Source organism: Amphibalanus amphitrite, unplaced genomic scaffold, assembly GCF_019059575.1.
Source record: "Amphibalanus amphitrite isolate SeventyFive unplaced genomic scaffold, NRLGWU_Aamphi_draft 000587F_arrow, whole genome shotgun sequence".
NCBI lineage: Eukaryota > Metazoa > Arthropoda > Thecostraca > Balanomorpha > Balanidae > Amphibalanus > Amphibalanus amphitrite.
In genome coordinates this window covers 143172-168640 of record NW_024882081.1, presented here as the reverse complement: position 1 = coordinate 168640, position 25469 = coordinate 143172, and the positions used below count along the sequence as shown (strand labels likewise).

The 25469-nt window shown below is 50.2% G+C and overlaps 2 protein-coding genes across 2 annotated transcripts in view; both read left to right on the top strand.

Moving 5' to 3' along the window:
• The first annotated feature begins 262 nt into the window (after positions 1-262).
• On the top strand, positions 263-25301 carry LOC122394356 (protocadherin Fat 1-like). Its single transcript, XM_043391189.1, has 10 exons — positions 263-398; positions 7972-8147; positions 8795-8959; positions 11227-11323; positions 14349-14457; positions 21110-21210; positions 23257-23465; positions 23702-23877; positions 24707-24858; positions 25252-25301. Exons 1-10 carry the CDS (start codon positions 281-283, stop codon positions 25299-25301), a joined length of 1353 nt encoding a protein of 450 aa, XP_043247124.1. The 5' UTR covers positions 263-280.
• LOC122394362 (cadherin-23-like) overlaps positions 25293-25469 on the top strand; it is a 51195-nt gene continuing 51018 nt past the window's right edge. Inside the window, exon 1 of the mRNA XM_043391196.1 lies at positions 25293-25469. Within this exon, the coding sequence (XP_043247131.1) occupies positions 25354-25469 (116 nt within the window). The 5' untranslated portion in view covers positions 25293-25353.

The following is a 25469-nucleotide window of genomic DNA, read 5'->3' as shown; positions in this document are numbered from 1 at the left end:
GCCATGGGGTTGCCTGGGGCAATATTTCCCGAAGCATTTGATAGGTGAGATTGAAAATGTCACAACATGAATCGCCGGGCAATGTAAACCTTAGACGAAATTCCACCAAAAATATGGTAGGTAGGGTGTGATGTCACGATTTTGGGTTGGTATGTCGTGGACTGTTTGCCGAGGTAGCTGTGTGCTGTTGTGGACGTATTCACCCCACTGGGGCCCCTGACCAGTTTGTTCATATGGTTTATGTTGTCCGTCTCCAGAGGATCCGGAGGGGTTCGTGGAGATGGTCGACCCCACCACGGGAAAGGTCACTCTGAAGAAGAAGCTTGACCGGGAGGACCCAGATCTCATTGATCGCGGATTTATCAACGTGGTACTACAGGCCAGGGAGTCCCCGAAGAGTAAGTACACCACGTAACAAGGAGTCTACGGCAGTGTCAATGTCACAGTTTACAGAAAGCAGCCGTACCACGTGACAGGGAGTCATAGGCGTCGCCAGAGATTTTCGGTTGGGGGGGGGGGGGGCAAAATCAACTTTTGTGTTAAATCTTGCCTTTCCCCAGTCGTTACTCACTCGTTTTACATATCGTTCGACGCGCAATGGTGCGAAGAATTCGATGGTGACAAAGTTTTCCTTCTAGCTATGACATGCAGCTTTTTTACAGAGAAATTCGAAATTTTCAAATTTCTGGACAAAAACGACCGGTAGAATTACAGTGGCTCCGTTGCCGACGCACTGCAGAGGGCCCTTGTGCAGACTCTCGTCGCTCATGATCATTACCCAGAAAAAGGTGACAAACGCTCCATTTCCGATCACCCTGCTAAAACCTCCATTCACGCATGCATGCAGAGGTTTTACGTGAAATGCATAGGGCTTATCCCAGCTGCCGATTGTAGCGAAGTTGGGCATTCGCCGGAGACTGAGAGTGAATCTCGGAAGTGTGAATCGGAAATAATTCATCTTTGCTCCAGTGAGAGGAAGTGTTTTGTTCACTCGAGTGTGAACAAAACGTTTCTCGTTTTTCGTGTGAAGGGAAGCGCTGCAAACGTGAACAAAAAATGTTTAACGGAACCAAACGTTACGCACGGCATAGCGGCAAGGGATCCCTTAGAGATAGGCTTGGGACTACCAAGCCATTTCAGGCCACTCATGATCAGTGTGGACTCTCAGAAGCCTGCTTAGGACACCTGAGATCGGCGTGGGTCATCCCAAATATTTACGTGTATGTGGTGCTTTGGGGCTTTCCGAGCCCAAGGTGGGACCCACAGAAGCCAGTGTAGTCGGCGGGCGCTAAGAGACTGGGCCCAGGGTAAGCCTGGAGCCCTCGGATAACAGTGTGAACCGTCGGGGTCTGTGTCGAATCCCTTAAGACCCTACGTAGGGACATAAGAAACATGTGTTGCGGCCCTCAGAGGTGCACGTTAGTTGTGATCCCTCAGATGCCGGCTTGGGGTTACCAAAGTCTGTCGCTGAAAAGTTCGACTGAACTATCCGAGGCCAATTAAGGTTCTCAGAAATTTTCGAAGGCATCCTCAAAGATTCGTGTGTCCCTTCAGAGGTCTACATAATGTATAAGGTCCTCAAAGATCCCTGTAACGATCCCTCAAAGATCCCTGTTATGGGCCCTCAGAGAGCATGGACACCAGTGGGACTTTCAGAGGCCGGTTTGGGCCCTCTGAAAGCTTCTTCAGGGCTCAGTGGAGCTCCTTAGGAGCCTGTGTGAAAAGCAAGCTCATGAGCCCTGCTGCACTTGAACGGTAGTTGAGCCTGTCACAGACATTTGGCGAGAGTTGAGAAAGGCCGCGAAGATTTCGTGTCACGCTTTGAACGAAAATTATGTGTCAGTAGGCTCCAAAACTTATGAAAACCAGCTATAAAATGTAATAAAGAACACCAACTAGGAACATGGAATGAATCACAGCATTGGCATTTCTGAGTCTGGAGTCGGAGTCTTGAAGATTTTTGGCGACTGCGACTCTGACTCTTGTTTGAACTGCACGCTCCAACCGAGTCTGACCTCACAGACATTCTCCGAAAGGTACCCCATTTTTTCCCGACTCGAAAATCTATCGGATCTGCATCGATCTCAGGGGGTGCCCGGTCCGAGGTTGGGGGGGGCCAAGCTGCCCCGCTTGCCCCCCCCCCCCCGTGGCGACGCTAATGCAGGGAGTCTACGGCAGTGTCAATGTCACTGTACAGAAAGCAGCCGTACCACGTGACAGGGAGTCTACGGCAGTGTCAATGTCACTGTACAGAAAGCAGCCGTACCACGTGACAGGGAGTCTACGGCAGTGTCAATGTCACTGTACAGAAAGCAGCCGTACCACGTGACAGGGAGTCTACGGCAGTGTCAATGTCACTGTACAGAAAGCAGCCGTACCACGTGACAGGGAGTCTACGGCAGTGTCAATGTCACTGTACAGAAAGCAGCCGTACCACGTGACAGGGAGTCTACGGCAGTGTCAATGTCACTGTACAGAAAGCAGCCGTACCACGTGACAATGCATGTAACTAAGTAATAAACACAGCACGACTCAACCTTACATGCTACTCTCTACCACGGAGCTAGCATACGTAAGAGCCCTGACGACCAGCAAACTGAACTGAGTCCGATCTCAAAGATCGGGACGGCTGGGAATAAGTCGTTCTGATGGTTATCCTGCATAAGCGAGTTGAGCAGTTGAGGAACTCGCACCAAAAAGCCTCTCCTCACAGAGTCCACCCTGCCACTTCCACCGGAGGCACGTGGAACAGCTCAGGGCGTCGTGTGCGTCGGCCTAGTACGTTTAACCCGCGCCCCGTTGGGCTCTGCCGAGCAACGCGCCCTGTTGGGGGGGGGGGGGGGCAATTTGCCCCCCCCCCCCCCTTAAGATCTCGAGAACCACGCAACCTAGCGACAAGCAGCAAACGGTGTTGGATAGCCCTATCAGGGAACTTCCTTGTGACCCAATTTTATTGACCTAGGTCAAACCGATGACGTCACAGGTCAGGTCAAAGGTCGAATTTTCACCGTTTACAGGAATTTCAAGAAATGCGTTGTAAAATCGAGTAAAATGCATTTCATTGAAAATCATCGATGGGGAAATGTTCTTCAAACACATATTTTGCTATTTCAGGTCACTGATACCGGGTCAGGTCACAGAGGTCAGGTCACTGGGGGGTCACAATATGAAAGTGTCGTGTAATACATGTTTTATGGTCCATTTTACATGACAAATGCGATTATGTGGGTCGGGCAGCCTTTGGGGCCAGCTTAGGTCACGTTTTGGTCAAGTTCAGGTCAAGGTCAGGTCAAATTAGGTCAAATTTCAAAGTTGATATTTTTGCATAAAATGGGTATCGATTCGAAATGGGCATTCGATTCGTGTGACTGTGTATCACCCCGTGCTACCGCAGCACACTGGGCCGGGGGCCCGGAAAAGTGCTAGAAATTATCTGTGATTGAGTTGTTGATCTCAGTGACAAGCAAACATGCTAAAAACGACGTGGGGCTGCTTAACCCTCGCCGGACCTATTGTCGGACCCCTCCCTCCACCCCCTCGGCCAGCCGAGGGGGAGGGTTGGTAAGACCCCTTTTCGCCGTTTCGCCCCTAATGGAGCTAGAGCCTCGCGGAAAAAACAAGCGTGTGCGCCGTTTCAAGATGAAACGATTGATACCCGATTTTAAGGTCCCAGGTCAACCGGTAACCTCTGAGGTGAAGTCAAAAAGCCCAAGGTAGGGTTTAGTTTTTGGTAAATAATTTCGCAAAAAATGGCCGCAGAGCAGCGATTTTGGCACCATCGTGTTCGCCTGGCTCAGGCGCGTCGAATGGTATACTTTTTGTCCGGGTGAGGTCAACTTAAGGTGTTGACCTCGAGTCAAGGTCATTTCAGAGCCCATCAGGCCACGAACTTAATCGAAGGAAGTCGTATTGCATATCATTCGATTCGGGAGGTCTTCCCGAGTCCATTGGTGGCCTTCCCGAGTCGCTGGCTCAATTTGATCATGAGTTATTGACGAGAAACTCCTATGACCGTAGTGACGTCATAAATGACGTCACGGAAGGTCAAAAATGCAAAAGTAAAGCATCGGATCTTGCAAGGAGTGCATGAAATTACGATTCCGTGTGCTTGAGATAGTTTGAGATCATTTCATGCGCAAAAACAACAGTTTCCTTATTTCCCCATTGACTTTTATTGGTGAGGTCACGTGACCTCGAAGAGTAGCAGGCATTAGCAAAAATTGCGAGTAGGGCATGACAGAAAGATGATTAGTGGTTTGTATGGCATGGTCATTTTTAGCGGCTCGAAATAACATTTCTCAAAAAGTCTGACTAAAGAGCAAGTTGTTGTTGATTATCACTGACTTGTGTTTGGGGGTTAATAACGACTGAATTTGTTTAGTTTGGGCCAAAATTTTTCACAGCATTGTGTGCGTTGATCAATTCTGAGCTCAGGGACATATATTTTATTCTGATTATACGCGTTTGTTTTTCAAAACTTCCAGCGCTTTAAAGAGCGCCGGGCCTTCAGTAGAGCGGCGAGGTGACAATTGCCCCTACATCATGTGGTTTACTGGCGCATATCTCGAAAAGTAGCAGGGAAAAGCAGCAAAGCACCTATATGGAACGAAAGATGAGTAATCAGAGGCTAGTATAAGATGTTCATTTTTAGCTGCTCGAAATCACATTTTTATAAAAGTCTAATTAAAAAATTAGATATGATTTTTAATTACGTCTTGCAGCTGCTTGCAAAAAGCTAGCTTATCTTGCAGAAAAGCGATGCAATATGTAAGAATGATGTTGGCACAGTGAACAACAGTGCCCTAAACTAGTCTGTGAGGAAATTTCGTTCAAAACGACGATTGGTCAGCTAATAAATTACCACTAAAGATCATCATGAAAATCGGTAAATGTGGTGGCCACTAGAGAGTCTAAATTGTCTTGTGTTTGGTGACAACTGACGACCTCAATTTTGACCTTAGGGAAAAACTGGCATCGAAATCGTATTCTTCGATCAATTTGGGATTAAATGATACCTATTTTGTTCATATTGCGGAGAGTCAGTTTGGGGGAATTTCTAGCGCTTTTTCGGGCTGCCGGCCTACAGTGCGCAGGTGACCCGGACCAGGCCTGTGTGACTGTGTATCACCCCGTGCTACCCCAGGTGACCCGGACCAGCCCTGTGTGACTGTATCACCCCGTGCTACGGCAGGTGACCCGGGCCAGCCCTGTGTGACTGTATCACCCCGTGCTACCCCAGGTGACCCGGACCAGCCCTGTGTGACTGTATCACCCCGTGCTACCGCAGGTGCCCCGGACCAGCCCTGTGTGACTGTGTATCACCCCGTGCTACCCCAGGTGACCCGGACCAGGCCTGTGTGACTGTGTATCACCCCGTGCTACCCCAGGTGACCCGGACCAGGCCTGTGTGACTGTGTATCACCCCGTGATACCGCAGGTGACCCGGACCAGCCCTGTGTGACTGTGTATCACCCCGTGCTACCGCAGGTGACCCGGACCAGCCCTGTGTGACTGTATCACCCCGTGCTACCCCAGGTGACCCGGACCAGCCCTGTGTGACTGTGTATCACTCCGTGCTACCGCAGGTGACCCGGACCAGCCCTGTGTGACTGTGTATCACCCCGTGCTACCCCAGGTGACCCGGACCAGCCCTGTGTGACTGTGCATCATCCCGTGATACGGCAGGTGACCCGGACCAGCCCTGTGTGACTGTGTATCACCCCGTGATACGGCAGGTGACCCGGACCAGCCCTGTGTGACTGTGTATCACCCCGTGCTACACCAGGTGACCCGGAGCAGCCCTGTGTGACTGTGTATCACCCCGTGCTACCGCAGGTGACCCGGACCAGGCCTGTGTGACTGTGTATCACCCCGTGCTACCGCAGGTGACCCGGACCAGGCCTGTGTGACTGTGTATGTGCTACCCCAGGTGACCTGGACCAGCCCTGTGTGACTGTGTATCACTCCGTGCTACCGCAGGTGACCCGGACCAGGCCTGTGTGACTGTGTATCACCCCGTGCTACCGCAGGTGACCCGGACCAGCCCTGTGTGACTGTGTATCACCCCGTGTTACCCCAGGTGACCCGGACCAGCCCTGTGTGACTGTGTATCATCCCGTGATACGGCAGGTGACCCGGACCAGCCCTGTGTGACTGTGTATCACCCCGTGCTACACCAGGTGACCCGGACCAGCCCTGTGTGACTGTGAATCACCCCGTGCTACCGCAGGTGACCCGAACCGGGCCTGTGTGACTGTGTATCACCCCGTGCTACCACAAGTGACACGGACCAGGCCTGTGTGACTGTGTATCACTCCGTGCTACCCCAATTGACCCGGACCAGCCCTGTGTGACTGTGTATCACCCCGTGCTACACCAGGTGACCCGGACCAGCCCTGTGTGACAGTGTATCACCCCGTGCTACCCCAGGTGACCCGGACCAGGCCTGTGTGACTGTGTATCACCGGTGCTACCGCAGGTGACCCGGACGAGCCCTGTGTGACTGTGTATCACCCTGTGCTACCCCAGGTGACCCGGACCAGCTCTGTGTGACTGTGTATCACCCCGTGCTACCCCAGGTGACCCGGACCAGGCCTGTGTGACTGTGTATCACCCCGTGCTACCACAAGTGACACGGACCAGGCCTGTGTGACTGTGTATCACTCCGTGCTACCCCAATTGACCCGGACCAGCCCTGTGTGACTGTGTATCACCCCGTGCTACACCAGGTGACCCGGACCAGCCCTGTGTGACTGTGTATCACCCCGTGCTACCCCAGGTGACCCGGGCCAGGCCTGTGTGACTGTGTATCACCGGTGCTACCGCAGGTGACCCGGACCAGCCCTGTGTGACTGTGTATCACCCCGTGCTACCCCAGGTGACCCGGACCAGCCCTGTGTGACTGTGTATCACCCCGTGCTACCCCAGGTGACCCGGACCAGGCCTGTGTGACTGTGTATCACCCCGTGCTACTGCAGGTGACCCGGACCAGCCCTGTGTGACTGTGTATCACCCCGTGCTACGGCAGGTGACCCGGACCAGCCCTGTGTGACTGTGTATCACCCCGTGCTACCACAGGTGACCCGGACCAGCCCTGTGTGACTGTGTATCACCCCGTGCTACCGCAGGTGACCCGGACCAGGCCTGTGTGACTGTGTATCACCCCGTGCTACCCCAGTTGACCCGGACCAGGCCTGTGTGACTGTGTATCACTCCGTGCTACCCCAGTTGACCCGGACCAGCCCTGTGTGACTGTGTATCACCCCGTGCTACACCAGGTGACCCGGACCAGCCCTGTGTGACTGTGTATCACCCTTTGCTACCGCAGGTGACCCGGACCAGCCCTGTGTGACTGTATATCACCCCGTGCTACCGCAGGTGATCCGGACCAGCCCTGTGTGACTGTGTATCACCCCGTGCTACACCAGGTGACCCGGACCAGCCCTGTGTGACTGTATATCACCCCGTGCTACACCAGGTGACCCGGACCAGCCCTGTGTGACTCTGTATCACCCCGTGCTACCGCAGGTGACCCGGACCAGCCCTGTGTGACTGTGTATCATCCCGTGATACGGCAGGTGACTCGGACCAGCCCTGTGTGACTGTGTATCACCCCGTGCTACCCTAGTTGACCCGGACCAGCCCTGTGTGACTGTGTATCACCCCGTGATACCGCAGGTGACCCGGACCAGCCCTGTGTGACTGTGTATCACCCCGTGCTACCGCAGGTGACCCGGACCAGGTCTGTGTGACTGTGTATCACCCCGTGATACCGCAGGTGACCCGGACCAGGCCTGTGTGACTGTGTATGTGCTACCCCAGGTGACCTGGACCAGCCCTGTGTGACTGTGTATCACCCCGTGCTACACCAGGTGACCCGGACCAGGTCTGTGTGACTGTGTATCACCCCGTGCTACCACAGTTGACCCGGACCAGCCCTGTGTGACTGTGTATCACCCCGTGATACGGCAGATGACCCGGACCAGGCCTGCAGCAACATCACCTGTGTGAACGGCACCGCCCTGATCACGGTCAATGACCTGGAGGACAACGGACCAAAGTTTGAGAATACCTCCATGCAGGCCGACTTCGCAGAGAACAAAACGGGAAATCTGGACCTCACCATCAATGTGACTGATAAGGACGCGGTGAGTGACAGATCGGGCTCAGTAGCAGATCAGGGCTCAGTAGCAGATCAGGGCTCAGTAGCAGATCAGGGCTCAGTAGCAGACCGGGCTCAGTAGCAGATCAGGGCTCAGTAGCAGATCAGGGCTCAGTAGCAGATCAGGGCTCAGTAGCAGATCAGGGCTCAGTAGCAGATCAGGGCTCAGTAGCAGACCGGGCTCAGTAGCAGATCAGGGCTCAGTAGCAGATCAGGGCTCAGTAGCAGATCAGGGCTCAGTGGCAGATCAGGGCTTAGTGGCGGGTCGACAGGCTCCCGCCGTGTTGGGTTGTTTCTGTTGTTGTTACAGGCACTCCACGGTGCTTTGTTGTTGTTAGGGGTCCTCCGCAGTGTTGTTTGTCTGTCTGACGCCTGCGCTCCGCGCTGCCGCAGACGTTCCAGTTGTTGTTGTTGTTGCTGTTGTTCTGTTGTTGTTGGTGTCTGTCTGACGCCGGCGCTCCGCGCTGCCGCAGACGTTCCAGTTGTTGTTGTTGCTGCTGTTGTTCTGTTGTTGGTGTCTTTCTGACGCCGGCGCTCCGCGCTGCCGCAGACGTTCCAGTTGTTGTTGTTGTTGCTGCTGTTGTTCTGTTGTTGTTGGCGTCTGTCTGACGCCGGCGCTCCGCCCTGCCGCAGACGTTTCAGAACAACTACATCACACTGTCTCTGGAGGGAGCTCAGAAGGACGTGTTCCAGCTGCAGCAGTCCTCCGGCTCCGGGCAGCTGCAGACCACCATCGCTGTGGTCGACAAGGACTACATGGACTACGAAAAGGAGGACCACCGGACCATCACCCTGACGGTACGGGGCCATAAACAGCTCTTGTCCCGCACCGTAGACAGGGTTTACAGTTGCTTCACGTGCAAAGAGAGAAACTTATCGTATGTCGTGTAACTGATTTAAGCGTCTAGACGATTGACCCGCGCCCCGAAGGGGGGTGGAGGGAGCAGAATCTGCCCATCCCCCTCCCGTTTCTCGCCAATAACTTCTAAACGCGTTACGCTAGCGACATCAAACTTTCAGTACCTTATCATGCTTCAATTTGACACGTTTCCTGAAAATTTGAGCGAAATCCGTCGGATTTGTTTTTTTAGAAAATGGCGTTTTAGTGACGTCATGTTCGCCATTTTCGCCTAAAAAAACGGCAAAGTTTCAAACGCCGCTAACATCTTCATTTTTTAAAGGAATCAAGACGTAACAAAAAGGATATACGTGATTCTAATTTGTCTATCAAATAGCTATCTCGTTTTTTTTTGTAAATTTTGGATTTTAGCCCAATTTTTTTTCTTAAAAAAACTGACGTTTTTGGGAAATTAATTATAAAATCCAAAATTTTACGTGTATCGAAAAAAACGGAATATATGTCAGAGAAGTGGTATATGTGCACCTACATATCAATTTTTAGAAGAATCGGTTCAAAATTGTGGAAGTTATTCAACAGTTTATGACGTCACGACAAACAATTAAAAAAAAGTTTTTTTTTGGAAGTTCTAGACCTCGTACGGAAACCAAAATAGTACCATTCGATTTGCCGTGAAAAACTGCATCAGATAGACACCTTTTTAAGCCTTAACAACCAACTTCAAAATTTGACCTCACTTGACCTGACCTTGACCTGACCTCGACCTGAAATTCATCCAGATGTGGTCCATATCACCTATTGAGTGTGCCTATTGAATTCTATGAATAAAATGGCCCATAAAACATGTGTCGCACATGCTCTTTTCTATATTTTGTTTTTGGTGACATGACCTGACCTGACCTGACCTTGACCTTGACCTTGACCTCTGAATGATATTGTATGCAAGGAATATTGTCTTGGTAGCCTAAGAGCACGTTTTGGGCAATCAGTCTCAGTCCATGACTCCATTCTTCGGCAACTACGGTGCAAGGCCGATACTGTAGAAACTTGCCATTTGTACCCTTGACCTGACCTTGACCTTGACCTCAAACTTTAAATTAAGTACATGTTTTTAGTTTTTCGTGATAAGATCTTTCGATTGGCGATTGAATTTTCCAAATCGGACCATTAGTTCGGGAGATAACAGGGGGGTAAATTTTAACCCCCCCCCAGCCCCGCGCGTTCGGCTGGAGACACCAGCCCCGCGCGGGTTAAAATTGGAGATTCAGGTCGCTCAAGGTCAGGGCACTAGGTCACGTAAAGCGATCACACCCCGCCTTAGTCACTGTGAATGCCTGTATGGTTGTGGGATGTTGTGTCTCTAGACTCTAAAGGTTGAAACAGACTCTTTCCGCATCCAGAAAGAGTCAGAAAGTCGCATGCGAGAGCCTATTCAAATACATTATAATTCTTCCCGCATCAATCCCATGCGGGAGGTGCGTGCGATTGATGCGAGCGTGCTTCCATGTATTTGAATAGGCTCTCGCATCCGCTTTCCTGACTGCGGAAAAAGTCTGTTTCAGGCTTAACCGCCTCCGTCACATTCACTGTGAATGTATGTAAGGTCATTAGATGTTGTGTCACCACCGCCACAGTCAATGTGAATGTCTGTAAGGTTGTTGAATGTTGGATGTTGTGTCTCTAACAGTCTCCATCTCGGTTGATGTCTGTAAGGTTGTTGGATGTTCAGTGTCTCTAACCACCCCGTCAAGGTTAATGTATGTAAGGTTGTTGGATGTCGCGTCTCTAACCACCTCCGCCACTGAATGTCTGTAAGGTTGTTGGATGTCGTGTCTCTAACCACCTCCGCCACTGAATGTCTGTAAGGTTGCTGGATGCTGTGTCTCTAACCACCTCCGTCAAGGTGAATGTAAGGTTGTTGGATGTCGTGTCTCTAACCACCTCCGTCAAGGTGAATGTCTGTAAGGTTGTTGGATGTCGTGTCTCTAACCACCTCCGTCAAGGTAAATGTCTATTAGGTTGTTGGATGTGGTGTCTCTAACCACCTCCGTCACTGTGAATGTCTGTAAGATTGTTGAATGTCGCGTCTCTAACCACCTCCGTCAAGGTGAATGTCTGTAAGGTTGTTGGATGTCGTGTCTCTAACCACCTCCGTCACTGAATGTCTGTAAGGTTGCTGGATGCTGCGTCTCTGTCTCTCTCTCAGGTGGTTGCCACGGGGAGCGACCCGAGCTCACCGACAGCCTCGGCCACCGTCACCGTCCACCTGACGGACGTGAACGACAACAGCCCTCAGTTCGCAGGTAATCCTCCACTAACCCACTAAAACTCCACTAATACTCCTCGGCCACCGTCACCGTCCACCTGACGGACGTGAACGACAACAGCCCTCAGTTCCCAGGTAATCCTCCACTAACCCACTAAAACTCCACTAAAACTCCACCAGTCCGCACCCGCCACCAGCCGGCTCCTGTAGCGACACTTGCCGAACTGCAGCCGCAGACTTATTAGCCGTTTTCTCGACGGCCATCGTCTGGTACACATTTGGTGCACATCTGGTGCAGATTAGGTGCAGATTTGGTCAAATTAGGTTCAGTGTTTCGTCTCTTAGTAGCTATCAGCTAGGGTTACACTAATTGCTTATATGCATGCTTTGTCTAATTATCAGAGAGAATCATCGATTAAAACACTGAAATAACTTCATAAAATAAAGATATTTGCTGTAAAAGAGATTGGGTGCAGATTTGGTCAAAAAAAGGTGCACTCGCCGGATAGCCCGTCGTGAAAACGGCTAGTTTCATCAGACAGGATGAACGCCAGTGTCCCGCGATTACTGAAGATCTCCGCAACCGTCACACACATTGTCTTCCAAATGGTTGACACGTCTGTTTATCGTTCTAAAGGCAGGTGCCAATGCGTCATTATTCTACTAGACATTGGAGACTGCTTTTGATTTGCATAATGCCCTACAATTATCCATGTGATTTAAATTTATGTTTTAACCCGCGCCCCGCTGGGGGGGGGGGGCAGAATCTGCCCCCCTCCCGTTTTTCGCCAATGACTTCTAAACGCGTTACGCCAGCGACGTCAAACTTTCAGTACCTTATCATACATCAATTTGACACGTTCCCTGAAAATTTGAGCGAAATCCGTCGGAAAATTTTTGAGAAATTGACGTTTTAGTGACGTCATGTTCGCCATTTTCGCCTCAAAAACGGCAAAATTTCAAACGCCGCTAACTTCTTCATTTTTAAAGGAATCAAGACGTAACAAAAAAGGTTATACGTGATTCTACTTTGTCTATCAAATGGCTATCTCGGTTTTTTGAAAATTTTGGATTTTGGCCAAAATTTTTCCAAAAAACTGACTTTTTTGGGAAAATATTTATAAAATCCAAAATTTTGAGTTTATCGAAAAAAACCGGAATATATGTCAAAGAAGTGGTCTATGTGCACCTACATACCAATTTTGAGAAGAATCGGTTCAAAAATGTGGGAGTTATTCAAAATTTTATGACGTCACGACACACAAATTTTTTGAAAAATGATTTTTTTTTGGAAGTTCTAGACCTCGTACGGAAACAAAAATAGCACCATTCGATTCGCCGTGAAAAACTGCATCGGATAGACACCTTTTTAGGCCTTAACAACCAACTTCAAAATTTGACCTCACTTGACCTGACCTTGACCTGACCTCGACCTGAAATTCATCCAGAGGTGGTCCATGTCACTTATTGAGTGTGCCTATTGAATTCCATGAGTAAAATGACCCATAAAACATGTGTCGCACATGCCCTTTTCTATATTTTGTTTTTGGTGACCTGACCTGACCTGACCTGACCTTGACCTTGACCTTTGAATGACATTGTGTGCAACGAATATTGTCTTGGTAGTCTAAGAACACGTTTTGGGCAATCAGTCTCAGTCCATTCTTCGGCAACTACGGTGCAAGGCCGATACTGTAGAAACTTGCATTTTGTACCCTTGACCTGACCTTGACCTGACCTCTGACCTACTTAAGCAAAAAAATTTGGGCTCTGTAGATCCGCCTTGTTGAGAGCTTTCGATTGCCGTTTTCCCCGTCTTTCTACGACCATCGGTTCGGAAGTTAGACAGGGGGGGCAGAATCTGCCCCCCCCCCCAGCAGGGCGCGTATGGCTGAATAGCCCAGCGGGGCGCGGGTTAACCCTCGCATGTGTAGGGGGGGTCGGATGGACCCCCCCATGGTTTTTCGCAAATAACTCGCGTAAAAAGCGGCCGATCGCGACGAAACTTTCAGTACCCTCTCATTGTTCAATTTTACACCTACCCTGAAAATTTAATGACCCTGACCCAAATGACCTTTGACCTGTGACCTCTTTTCCGAGACCATGTTTGGCCGGAATTGCGATTCCGCGTATGTCGGCTCGCATTAGCCGCGCGTTTGCAAGCTTTTCGTGGTTTCAAACGTTCAAACATGTGATTTGATGTTGCTCCCATGCATTAGAATGGGTGTCAAGGTCACCTGAAGGTCAGGTCAGGTCATTGACCTTTGGTGACCTCGGGTGACCTCGGTTCACTTTTTCGAGTTTTACATGTTTCTAGGCTAGTTTTTGGAGCTGAGTTCGAATTTAGCAACCAATTGAACATTTACGAAGTAGTTTTGGTGCCTTCGTAACATGTTACGAAGCTGTCAGAGGCGGTTGACACGTACTACGAATACCCGTCACAACCCCTACTGGTTGACCTGACGTGACCTGACCCGACCTGGTCTAAATGCTTAAAGACATCATCTGTGATCAAAACTAACACGATATTCGTGATCAGCACCCCGAAAACCCCCTTAGCAGCCACACTTTACGACTTTCTAATAGGTCCCGATTTTCCCGACTTTGGGTCATTGACCTGACCTAGAAGGTCAACCAATGACCTAGGACCTTAAAATTGGGTATCATCGGCTTCCTCTCGTGACGGGTAACACGCTCGTTTTTTCCGCGAAGCTCTAGCTCGATCAGGGGCCAAACGGCAAGGGGGGTCCCACCGACCCCCCCCCCCTACACATTAGAAGCTGGCAAACGCCGCACACATGCGAGGGTTAATATTAAGTGTAAAAAAAGTAAATGAAATGAGAACCTAAATGGAACGGGGTAGGCTGATGTTGTGACACATCGATCAATTTCATTGTGTAAACACACACAAACAAACACAGTCTTTGCAAACACACACAGTCACCTATACCAAGGCCAGGCAGAATAGCGCTTAGCAGTTGAGGTTAACTTAAAGGCTATTGGTCTGTTACCACGTGCATGAACGCCTATCATGTGCGTGAATGTTTCTGATCGGTTTTCAGCGTCGGAGTATAAAGCAAACGTCAACGAGAGCTCCGCTGAGGGCGATACTGTTGTAACTGTTGCCGCTACCGATGAGGACTCGGCTGACTTTGGATCCGACGGCATCAGGTAAGGCATTTTCAATGCACACTCCGTTTTTTCGGCACGCCTCCCTCAGGTGTAGGCGCAGATTAACCCTCGCCATGGCAGGGCATTTTTCATAACACGGCCTGGCAGGGGGGGGGGGGTGATGCCACCCCACTCGCGATTGACTCCTATGGCACCTAGAAACACCAAATTTGGTAGGTAGGTGAGCCCCCTGGATTTCTCGCCCCTGTGCAAATTTGGTTGCTTTAGGTCAATATTTCGGGGGGTTTGGGGGGTATAAATGTAAAAATTTCGCTAAAAACAGGTCAAAAGTTTTTCGCTTATAACTTTTGATCTAATTAAGATAGAGAAAAAAGAAAAGCACCAGTGAACTCAGCACGTCAAGGCGCGTCGGATGATATACCTTTTGCTTGCTTAAGTGTACTTCAAGTTTTTCTTAATTTTTAAGTAAACTTTAATTAATTAATTAAGTTCAAGTTAACCAAATTGCATCATATCGCATATCATTCGATTCGGCTAATCACCAGGAACACAATGACACCATTTTGTAAGCTCTAGCGTCATTATGTGCCAAGTTATTGGCAAAAACGTCGTTTGACCTCAGTTGACCTCATTTGACCTGACCCATGGATAAGTACACCAAACAAAGAAGCACCAAGTGACCTGTTGTTAATTACTATGGTTTCAAAGCACAAAAGTGATGGAACAAAGTCGATATCTCCAGTATTTTCCGAATTTAGTATTTTCCCATAGGCTTAACATTACGACGTAATGACCTCTAACTGACCTCAGGTCAGTGACCTCAAAAAACACGAACTATATGTTATACAACTCGGTGAACTTAGCACATCCTGAAAGTTTGAAGGAAATCAGTCCAAAACTGTGAGTTAAACAGGTGCAAAAAGAAAATTGAAATTTGACCATAAACCTGTACCGGTTTTTTGACCTAGTGACCTGACCGAGGTCACCCAGACTTGAAATTTTTAGGTAACATGTAAAAAGGTTGCCCCATAGGCTGTGCCAAATTTGGCGGCGCTGCGCGTCGCCGTTTTTACGCTATCCTCGAAAAACCTTAGGGGGGTTGCATCAACCCCCCTGCCAGGGCGAGGGTTAAATGGTGCCAGCAGGTGACGTGTGGTTTATGGTTTCCGTGCCACCTTACGCCCCCGTCTCTTGTGTTCCACTACTGGTTTATGGTGTCCGTGCCACCTTACGCCCCCGTCTCTAGTGTTCCACTACTGATTTAAAGGGACCCTCCCACCTTCAAAAAAGTAAATGAATTGGCATAAAAGTGATGTAGCGTGAATCACAAAGAGCGAAAATGAACATCTACCAAATTTTACCGGAAAATATTCAACCGTTTTCGAGATATAAGACTTTTATTTTTGTTTACTTTTTGGGAGCTCCGCTGTTTCTATGACGTCACATAAAGGTTTTCTTTACGTCGGCATTTGGAAGCAATAATTTGGTATCAAAGTGCGACAAATATTGCGCGAATGATGCGTTTATCTTATCAGGTCAATATATGATGGCCAACAAAGGATTCCAGGACAATTCTTCTTATGGCATTTTTTCGTATCGCAATTCTTCGTCTGCAAATCTTCGTCAGGGCATTTATTCGTATCGCATTACTTTGTCTCGCATCAGGGTATATGAAAATCGGCTCGCATTTCTTCTTCAACGCAAATATATGCAAGAGTAAGCATTGGTGGACAAATGAATGCACCGACGAAGATTTGTAGACGAAGAAATGCGGACGAAGAAATGTCATGCGAGGATTCGTTCGGGTACCATGACATTTATGTGATTTCAAAGTCAAGGTTCACAGCTGATCTGCTAAATCAAGCCAAGAATCCAAACTATCAAAAAACTATAAATATTTGTTTGTCTGTCACAGAGGTCTCAAGCAATATAAGGTTGACATATGTTGAATCAAAAATCTACTGCCACAACTCACATCTCCTGCCTTAGTTTATCATTGTTGTTTTAACTTGCTTTCAAGAGAAACAGAAGCCAGTATCTGATATCACTTCAGATGATTGTTTCAAGATCTGAGTTCAAATGGAATTAAAAGCAAGATCAAGATGAAACAGGGATTATTGCTGTTAAAGTAGTTTGGCCATGATACAACAGGCACATAAATCATTAGCCAAATCAAATACTGGTTGGTTTGTCAAGATGTTTGTTGTCTGTCGTCTGTCGAGCTGCTATGAACACTGAACGCTCTCACTCTTACTTTAAAGAGAGTAGTTTAAGTTGAATGGTAGTGAGCTGTAATTAGACAAAGCAGCTATTCAGTGCTCACATCAAGCCAGGCTAGGAAATGGCATCAACTGTGGTGGGAGGAAGCAGGTTCGGCAGGCCTATGTTGTAAACTTCTGTTGTGTCTTGTGTTTGATCAACTGATGTTTTCTGCTCTGTTTTGTGCAGTGATAGTAGCAGGTAACTGCATGCTTGTCAAATTATGTGAATAAACGAATTCATAACATTGCATTTTTCTCTCCATGCAAGGAACAAGTAAGATGTTGTAGAAAATGTAATAGAGGGCTGCATTGCTGATTTCATGCACTTTATCAGAGCTTTATTTAGAATTGCTTTCCTGAAAGCTACACACAGGCCACAGCACTGAAATTCACAATGTCATAGCTTTTGGCAGAAAAAAAGAAAAGACTTGCCTAGGTAAAATTGGCTGAAAGTATGGCAGAGCAGGTCTTGATGCGTATGCCCATCCGTGTGCTTGCCGAAGCCGAACTGACTGCAACACATTAACTCTGACCCACCATGGTGGCTGGCATATCCTGAACTTTCACCACTCTAAACAAGACAACTTTCAGCCCTCAGCATTGTATTAAAACACTGTACATGGCAGTTGACACTCAAAATTTGTTTCAGTGCCATCCACGGACAACATCAGTCGCCATTCACCAGGCCAGTAAAAACAGAATAGATAATAGCTTCAAACCCATGTAGTCAGAGTTACTAGGTCTGCACCTCAAAACAAAATCCAGGTGACATTCACCACGCCAGTAAAAAAACAGGTAGGTACTTAGGTAACGTAACAGCTTCAAATCTGGTAACATGTTGGTCGGACTTAACACTACCATATGTACATGGAATAATATGATACCAAACAATAGTGCAACCATTCTGGACAACAAAAGTGTATGATAAAATTAATTTAGAATACTTTGGCAGCATGATTTACGAGCACAGGCAGGTGTTACCTACCAGCCTTCTCAATGCTCGTAAAACCAACATTGTAGTTTTGATTTTACCTTACATGATAACACACTTGGCTGCAATGGCACATTTAATTTAACACTGTGAAAAGACCAGTTATAACCACTTCACAAGCACAATTGCACCTCATGCCGACATCCTTTTCCAAAGACAGTCAGCAGCGTCTTTCGTCAAAACTGGAAGATCAATCCCCTTTCAACTGTTAACATCAAAAATATTTCTTCATGGTGTGATCTCCTATGGAAACCTTGCGGGAAAAGAATTAATGTCAATTGTCAGCTCTTCAAATTTCTTTGGACTTAAACTTGCAGTACCATATCCAGTTTGCTTTGATATTTTGTTTTTCATTCCATGTTGAAGTTGAACACCAAGCTCCAGACATAGCAGGCAGCTTGATCATCTTCGGCCTTGGTATAATATCAGTCCAAGTTCCAGTGGTGGGTATCTTCTAATATTCAAATTAAAATGAAAAGCAATAGGCTTTCTCAGCGCCGACGACGCGGATTTCACGTTGATAAAAAAGGGAGCTCAAGGTCAGCAAAACTCGGGTTCAAGGAATGGCGGGCGTTGAAATGACTGCTGACGTCATCAACAAACCGCTAATGGTTAAGAGATAGGGACTAAGCTGGTCCCACCCTGCAAGTAAAGGGAAGAAATTTCTTGAACACCATAAAGCTGCAGGGGTTGCGACCAGGATAAATGGTGGTTTCTGAGCCTGGCCGCAAACTTGGCTATCTCAACTCAAAACTAATGTTAAGGTGGGATGGTCCCTTTAAGGTGTCCATGCCACCTTATGCCCCCGTCTCTAGTGTTCCACTACTGATTTAAGGTGTCCATGCCACCTTACGCCCCCGTCTCTAGTGTTCCACTACTGGTTTAACCCTCGCCGGCCGAGGGGGGGGGGCGGGTGCCGCCCCCCCATAGGTTTTTTTCGCGATAGCTCCGAACACGCTGACGATAGAGAGCTGAAACTTGGCATATCTGACCCTTGATCCAAGCCGGATCTTTTGACATCAACCGCATTTTTTGGTCAGGTCAGGTCACTGACCTATGACGTCATAAGTGACCCTCTGCACGGTCTTCAGATGTCGTAGCTTCGCAACGCCCTCACTGCCAGAGGAGATGTCACAGGGAAATGAAACTTGCAGGATCTAGTATCCATTATGAGTCCCACAACTTATATATCTCGGATTTTTCCCAAAAGTCATATGAGGTCAGGTCATTTCACCATTATAAGTCAATGGGGAAAAATGAAAACTGCTATTCTGGCGCCGGGAACGATCTCCAACTATCTCAAGCACACAGAATCGTGATTTGGTGCACTCCTTGCAAGGTTAGATGCGTCAGTTTTGCAATGTTGACCTTGCGTGACGTCATTTATGATGATATTAGTTTTTCGTCAATAACTCTTGATCAAAAAGAGCTAGCGAATCGGGAAAGCCACCAATGGACTCAGGAAGGCCTGCCGAATCGAATGATATGCGACATGACCTCTTTCGACCAACTTCGTGACCTGGGGGTGCTGACCTGACCTTGACCTGAGGTCAACACCCCAAGTTGACCTGACCCGGACAAAAAGTATATCATTCGACGCGCCTGAGCAAGGCGAACACGATGCTGCCAAAATCGGCGCTCTGCGGCCGTTTTTTGCGAAGTTATTCACCAAAAACTGAACCGTACCTTGGGGCACTTGACCTGACCTCAGAGGTCACCGGTTGACCTAGGACCTTAAAATCGGGTACCAATCTCTGCGTCTCGTAACGGCGCACACGCTCGTTTTTTTTTCCGCGACGCGCTAGCTCCACCAGGGGCGAAACGGCGAGGGGGGGGGGGGTCGTACCCGCCCCCCCCCCCTCGGCCGGCGCGTATGTAGAAAACCAATAGGTCCGGCGAGGGTTAAGGTGTCCGTGCCACCTTACGCCCCCGTCTCTTGTGTTCCACTACTGGTTTATGGTGTCCGTGCCACCTTACGCCCCCGTCTCTTGTGTTCCACTACTGGTTTATGGTGTCCGTGCCACCTTACGCCCCCGTCTCTTGTGTTCCACTACTGATTTAAGGTGTCCGTGCCACCTTACGCCCCCGTCTCTAGTGTTCCACTACTGATTTAACCCTCGCCGGACCTATTGGTTTTCTACATACGCGCCGGCCGAGGGGGGGGGGGGCGGGTACGACCCCCCCTCGCCGTTTCGCCCCTGGTGGAGCTAGCGCGTCGCGGAAAAAACGAGCGTGTGCGTCGTTACGAGACGCAGAGATTGGTACCCGATTTTAAGGTCCTAGGTCAACCGGTGACCTCTGAGGTCAGGTCAAGTGCCCCAAGGTACGGTTCAGTTTTTGGTGAATAACTTCGCAAAAAACGGCCGCAGTGCGCCGATTTTGGCAGCATCGTGTTCGTCTCGCTCAGGCGCGTCGAATGATATACTTTTTGTCCGGGTCAGGTCAACTTGGGGTGTTGACCTCAGGTCAAGGTCAGGTCAGCACCCCCAGGTCACGAAGTTGGTCGAAAGAGGTCATGTCGCATATCATTCGATTCGGCAGGTCTTCCTGAGTCCATTGGTGGCTTTCCCGACTCGCTAGCTCAATTTGATCAAGAGTTATTGACGAAAAACTAATATGACCTTGATGACGTCATAAATGACGTCACGCAAGGTCAACATTGCAAAAGTGACGCATCTAACCTTGCAAGGAGTGCATCAAATCACGATTCTGTGTGCTTGAGATAGTTGGAGGTCGTTCCCGGCGCCAGAATAGCAGTTTGAATTTTTCCCCATTGACTTATAATGGTGAGGTCACGAAAATGACCTGACCTCATATGACCTTTAGGAAAAATCCGAGATATGCAAGTTGTGGGACTCATAATGGATACTAGATCCTGCAAGTTTCATTTCCCTGTGACATCTCCTCTGGCAGTGAGGGCGTTGCGAATTTGCGACATCTGAAGACCGTGCAGAGGTTCACTTATGACGTCATAGGTCAGTGACCTGACCTGACCCAAAAATGCGGTTGGTGTCAAAAGATCCGGCTTGGATCAAAGGTCAGGTATGCCAAGTTTCAGCTCTCTATTGCCAGCGTGTTCGGAGCTATCGCGAAAAAACCCTATGGGGGGGGCGGCACCCGCCCCCCCCCCCTCGGCCGGCGAGGGTTAAGGTGTCCGTGCCACCTTACGCCCCCGTCTCTTGTGTTCCACTACTGATTTAAGGTGCCCATGCCACCTTACGCCCCCGTCTCTAGTGTTCCACTACTGATTTAAGGTGTCCGTGCCACCTTATGCCCCCGTCTCTAGGGTAGTAATCCACTACTGCAGCACGCCACAACATAACATAGGTCTGTTCTATCCGTGTTCTGTCCGTGTTCTATCCGTGTCCCGTCCGTGTTCTTTCCGTGCTCTGTATGTGCTCTGTTTGTGCTCTGTATGTGCTCTGTTTGTGTTCGCCAGGTACTCGATCTCCGGAGGGAAGCAGAACACGCTGCGTATCGACCCGAAGACGGGCCTCGTCTCCGTCAGCCGGGACGCCCCGTACGATTTCGACAGAGACAGTACGTTCCGGGAGGGACAGCTGGGACAGAGACGGTACGGACCGGGAGGGACAGAGACGGTACGGACCGGGAGGGACAGAGACGGTACGAACCGGGAGGAACAGAGACGATACGGACCGGGAGGAACAGCTGGGGCAGAGACAGTACGGACCGGGAGGGACAGCTGGGACAGAGACGGTACGGACCGGGAGGGACAACTGGGACAGAGACAGTACGGACCGGGAGGGACAGAGACGGTACGGACCGGGAGGGACAGCTGGGACAGCGACGGTACGGACCGGGAGGGACAGCTGGGCCTGGGACCACTGGGACCACTGGTACCGAAACACTGGGACGAATAAGCTCGTCAATCTGCTGCAGTGGCACTGTTTTTTTAATTTCATATCATTGGTGCGAGATACGCCGTTGATGACAGAGAGACGTGGACGACGGGCTGTAAAGTAGGTAGGTATGTACTTCCATACCAAGGGATTTGCCCGCACATGCATTTACGGTGAGTTTCCCATGATATAGGGGAGAGTGGGGCACATTCGTGCATGGGGCACATTCGTTTTCGGCAGTTTATGGGAACACGAGTGACTGCACGAGCTCAAGGTAAATTATGGAAATATGTCTATCATTGCCGCCCTTCGTTCACCGTAGAAGACAACACTGTACCTGCTGTCATGCTTGATAAAAACGCAAATTTGTAATATTCGTGAACTTTCCAAATTTTTCTCATATCATCCATTTTCGTGACCCTGACTCGGAAATGTGGTTCAGCTTTTCAAAATTGGGGGTGAAGAAGCCCACTCTATTCACGGAACTGCTGCAAACTTGTTTGTTGAAAAAGTGTCATTTTTTCAAAAAGAAATTTTGAAATATATTACTAATAACGTTGTGGGGCAGGTTCGTGTACGCACTGCCTGGGGGCACATTCGTGCATATTTTTTTTTAGTTTTTGCGATTTATGACTTTATCTGTAGTAGGTTTCTCTAATGACGCTCGCCTGACTCAGTCTCGACTACTTGCGACGTCGTGACGAGCAATTCACGCGAACTTGGCGAGGTCACGGAGGCCGGCAGTTGGCACATTCTTGTTGGCCAGCCCATTCTTTCTACATTTGTTGTGCAATGCATTCTTGTCGAAAGGAATCAAGTGAAATGACCCCCTGCCAATTTCCTTTGGTAAATTTCTGGTAATGCCCGGTAATTTCTCGAATTTTGCCGGGTGAACGGAAGTGCCCCATCTCTTGAGCGAATGTGCCCCATAGGTGGGGCAGTTTCGTGCAAATGTTCAGAGTTAATAAAAGTCATTTTTTCTAATGGAAACAATAATTTTATAGGATAACTTTTAAAGAGGAAAACTATCTGCAATAGTTCCTTTCCATACTACAATCAACAATTCTGCCATTGCACTAACCAAAGAACAGATATATGGGTTTATCCATTTTTTGCACGAATGTGCCCCACTCTCCCCTAGCCGTGGGCTATACGTTATGGGGGGAGTTCTGCGGCACTGTTCTGTCGACACCAATGGCATGTATGTACTCGCCCACCGCCGCGAGCTGCCTGCACCCCCGGCCCCCTCCAGGGGACAGGGTGCTGACACATACACCCCGCCCTGCCCCCCCCCCCTCCAGGGGACAGGGTGGTGACACATCCACCCCGCCCCGCCCCGCCCCCCGTTCCAGGGGACAGGGTGCTGACACATACACCCCGCCCCGCCCCCCGTTCCAGGGGACAGGGTGCTGACACATACACCCCGCCCCCCCCTCCAGGGGACAGGGTGGTGACACATACACCCCGCCCCGCCCCGCCCCCCGTTCCAGGGGACAGGGTGCTGACACATCCACCCCGCCCCGCCCCCGCCCCCCGCTCCAGGGGACAGGGTGCTGACACATACACCCCGCCCCGCCCCCCGCTCCAGGGGACAGGGTGCTGACACATACACCCCGCCCCGCCCCCCGTTCCAGGGGACAGGGTGGTGACACATACACCCCGCCCCGCCCCCCGTTCCAGGGGACAGGGTGCTGACACATACACCCCGCCCCGCCCCCCGTTCCAGGGGACAGGGTGCTGAATTACACCATCACGGCGGCCGACGATACCGGGACCGGAAACACGGGCACAGTCACACTGGTCGTAGCGGTGCTGGACGTGGACGACTCGCCGCCCACGCTGGACGTAAGTCGCTGGGTGCAGACTGCGCTGGACGTAAGTCGCTGGGTGCAGACTGCGCTGGACGTAAGTCGCTGGGTGCAGACTGCGCTGGACGTAAGTCGCTGGGTGCGCTTCCTGCTGTGTACACGCCGTGTTCTGTGTTAGTCTGCGATCAGCCGGCCGGCCGATCCGGGTGCCCCTTCCTGTTGTGTACACGCCTTGATTTGTGTTAGTCTGCGATCAGCCGGCCGGCCGATATATCCGGGTGCGCCTTCCTGCTGTGTACACGCCGTGTTCTGTGTTAGTCTGCGATCAGCCGGCATTATCGGGCGGTGTGTCCGCTGCTCCAGGTAGGCGGCGGCTCGGCAGAGGTTCTGGAGGAGACGAAAGGAGCCGAGGTGCCGGCTCACATCACCGCCGACGACGCCGACAGCATGGCGAAACTGGAGTTCTCCATCGACTGGGACGCCACTAAGGCCTACAAAGACAATGTCCAGGTGGACCGCACCGAGTACGACTACACAGAGTGAGTTATAACGACACTGACGGTGCTACAACTACACAGTGAGTTGTAACGGCACTAGCCACTGCACAGGGTGAGTTGTAACGGCACTAGCCACTGCACAGGGTGAGTTGTAACGGCACTAGCCACTGCACAGGGTGAGTTGTAACGGCACTAGCCACTGCACAGGGTGAGTTGTAACGGCACTAGCCACTGCACAGGGTGAGTTGTAACGGCACTAGCCACTGCACAGGGTGAGTTGTAACGGCACTAGCCACTACATAGGGTGAGTTGTAACGGCACTGAGGATATTGCAATTACTCAGGGAACAAAGTGAGATATAACGGCATTGACATCATCGTCATGTTATATAACAACTACAAATGCCTTAACTGGTCACCCGATGATAGAATGGCGTTATTACGTGGTGTCAGTGTAGTGATGTGACATCAGTGTTTCAATGTGAAATCATTGTTGTTATGTAGCCCAGGAATGTCACATCAGTGCTGTAATTTGACATCACTGATATGATGTAACATCAGCATTACAGTGCGATGTCAGTACTATGGTGTGACGTAAATGCGGTGTTCTGACGTCGGTGCTGTGCTGTGCTGTGCTGCGCTGCGCTGTTTTGTGCTGCGCTGCGCTGCTCTGCGCTGTGTTGTGTTGTGCTGTCACTGTGTAGTGTGACACCCCGCTGTGCTGTGCTGCGCTGCGCTGTTCTGTGCTGTTCTGTGTTGTGCTGCTGTGCTGTCGCTGATGTAATGTGACGTCAGCGCTGTGCTGTGCTGTGCTGTTCTGCGCTGTCTCTGCTGTAGTGTGACTGACGCCCCGCTGTGCGGTGGCGGCGCAGCCTGTTTCAGCTCTCGGCGGACAGCAGCGGTAAAGCCGCCACTCTGCGGGTGTCGCCGGCCGGGGCGCCGGACCGGGAGCAGATGGACACCATCACCCTGCGGGTCGTGGTCACCGACACCGCCACGGAGTCCGGCACAGACCAGGCCGCAGGCGAGTGGCGCAACACGGCACACCAGCTGAGTGGCGCAGCACGGCACACCAGCCGAGTGGCGCAACACGGCACACCAGCTGGCAAAACCCGGCACACCAGCTGGCAAAACCCGGCCGAAAACGGACCCAGTGCAGTAAAAACACCGCGCTCCTTTGGAACATCATACCCAATCTAGTTGGACAAGCTCATGATGGCGCGTTTGATATTTGTTTTCCATGGAAAACAGAGACTCAGATCCAGACTCCGACGTCACCAACTGAGAAGTAATCCCGTTAGGTCAGAGATGCGCCGATGACCAACGTAGTCCGGGCGCCCAAAAAAACCCGAGGTCAGAGATGCTTCTTCATCCCATGACGACATTTCGCTGCCGCCTTCCCTCTCTCCCCCGTAAGGTGCACCGACAGTGATTAGTTTGACGCCGCTGCCGCCCGCCCTCAGGTGATCTCACGGTCAAAATCCTGGACGTGAATGACAACAGTCCCCAGTTTCAAGACATGGCTGACCGGACCTTCAACGTCACAGAGAACATGCCGAAGACGTCCATCATCAACCAGCCGATCCTGGCTACGGACATAGACGAGAACGCCACCATCACCTACAGCGTCACAGG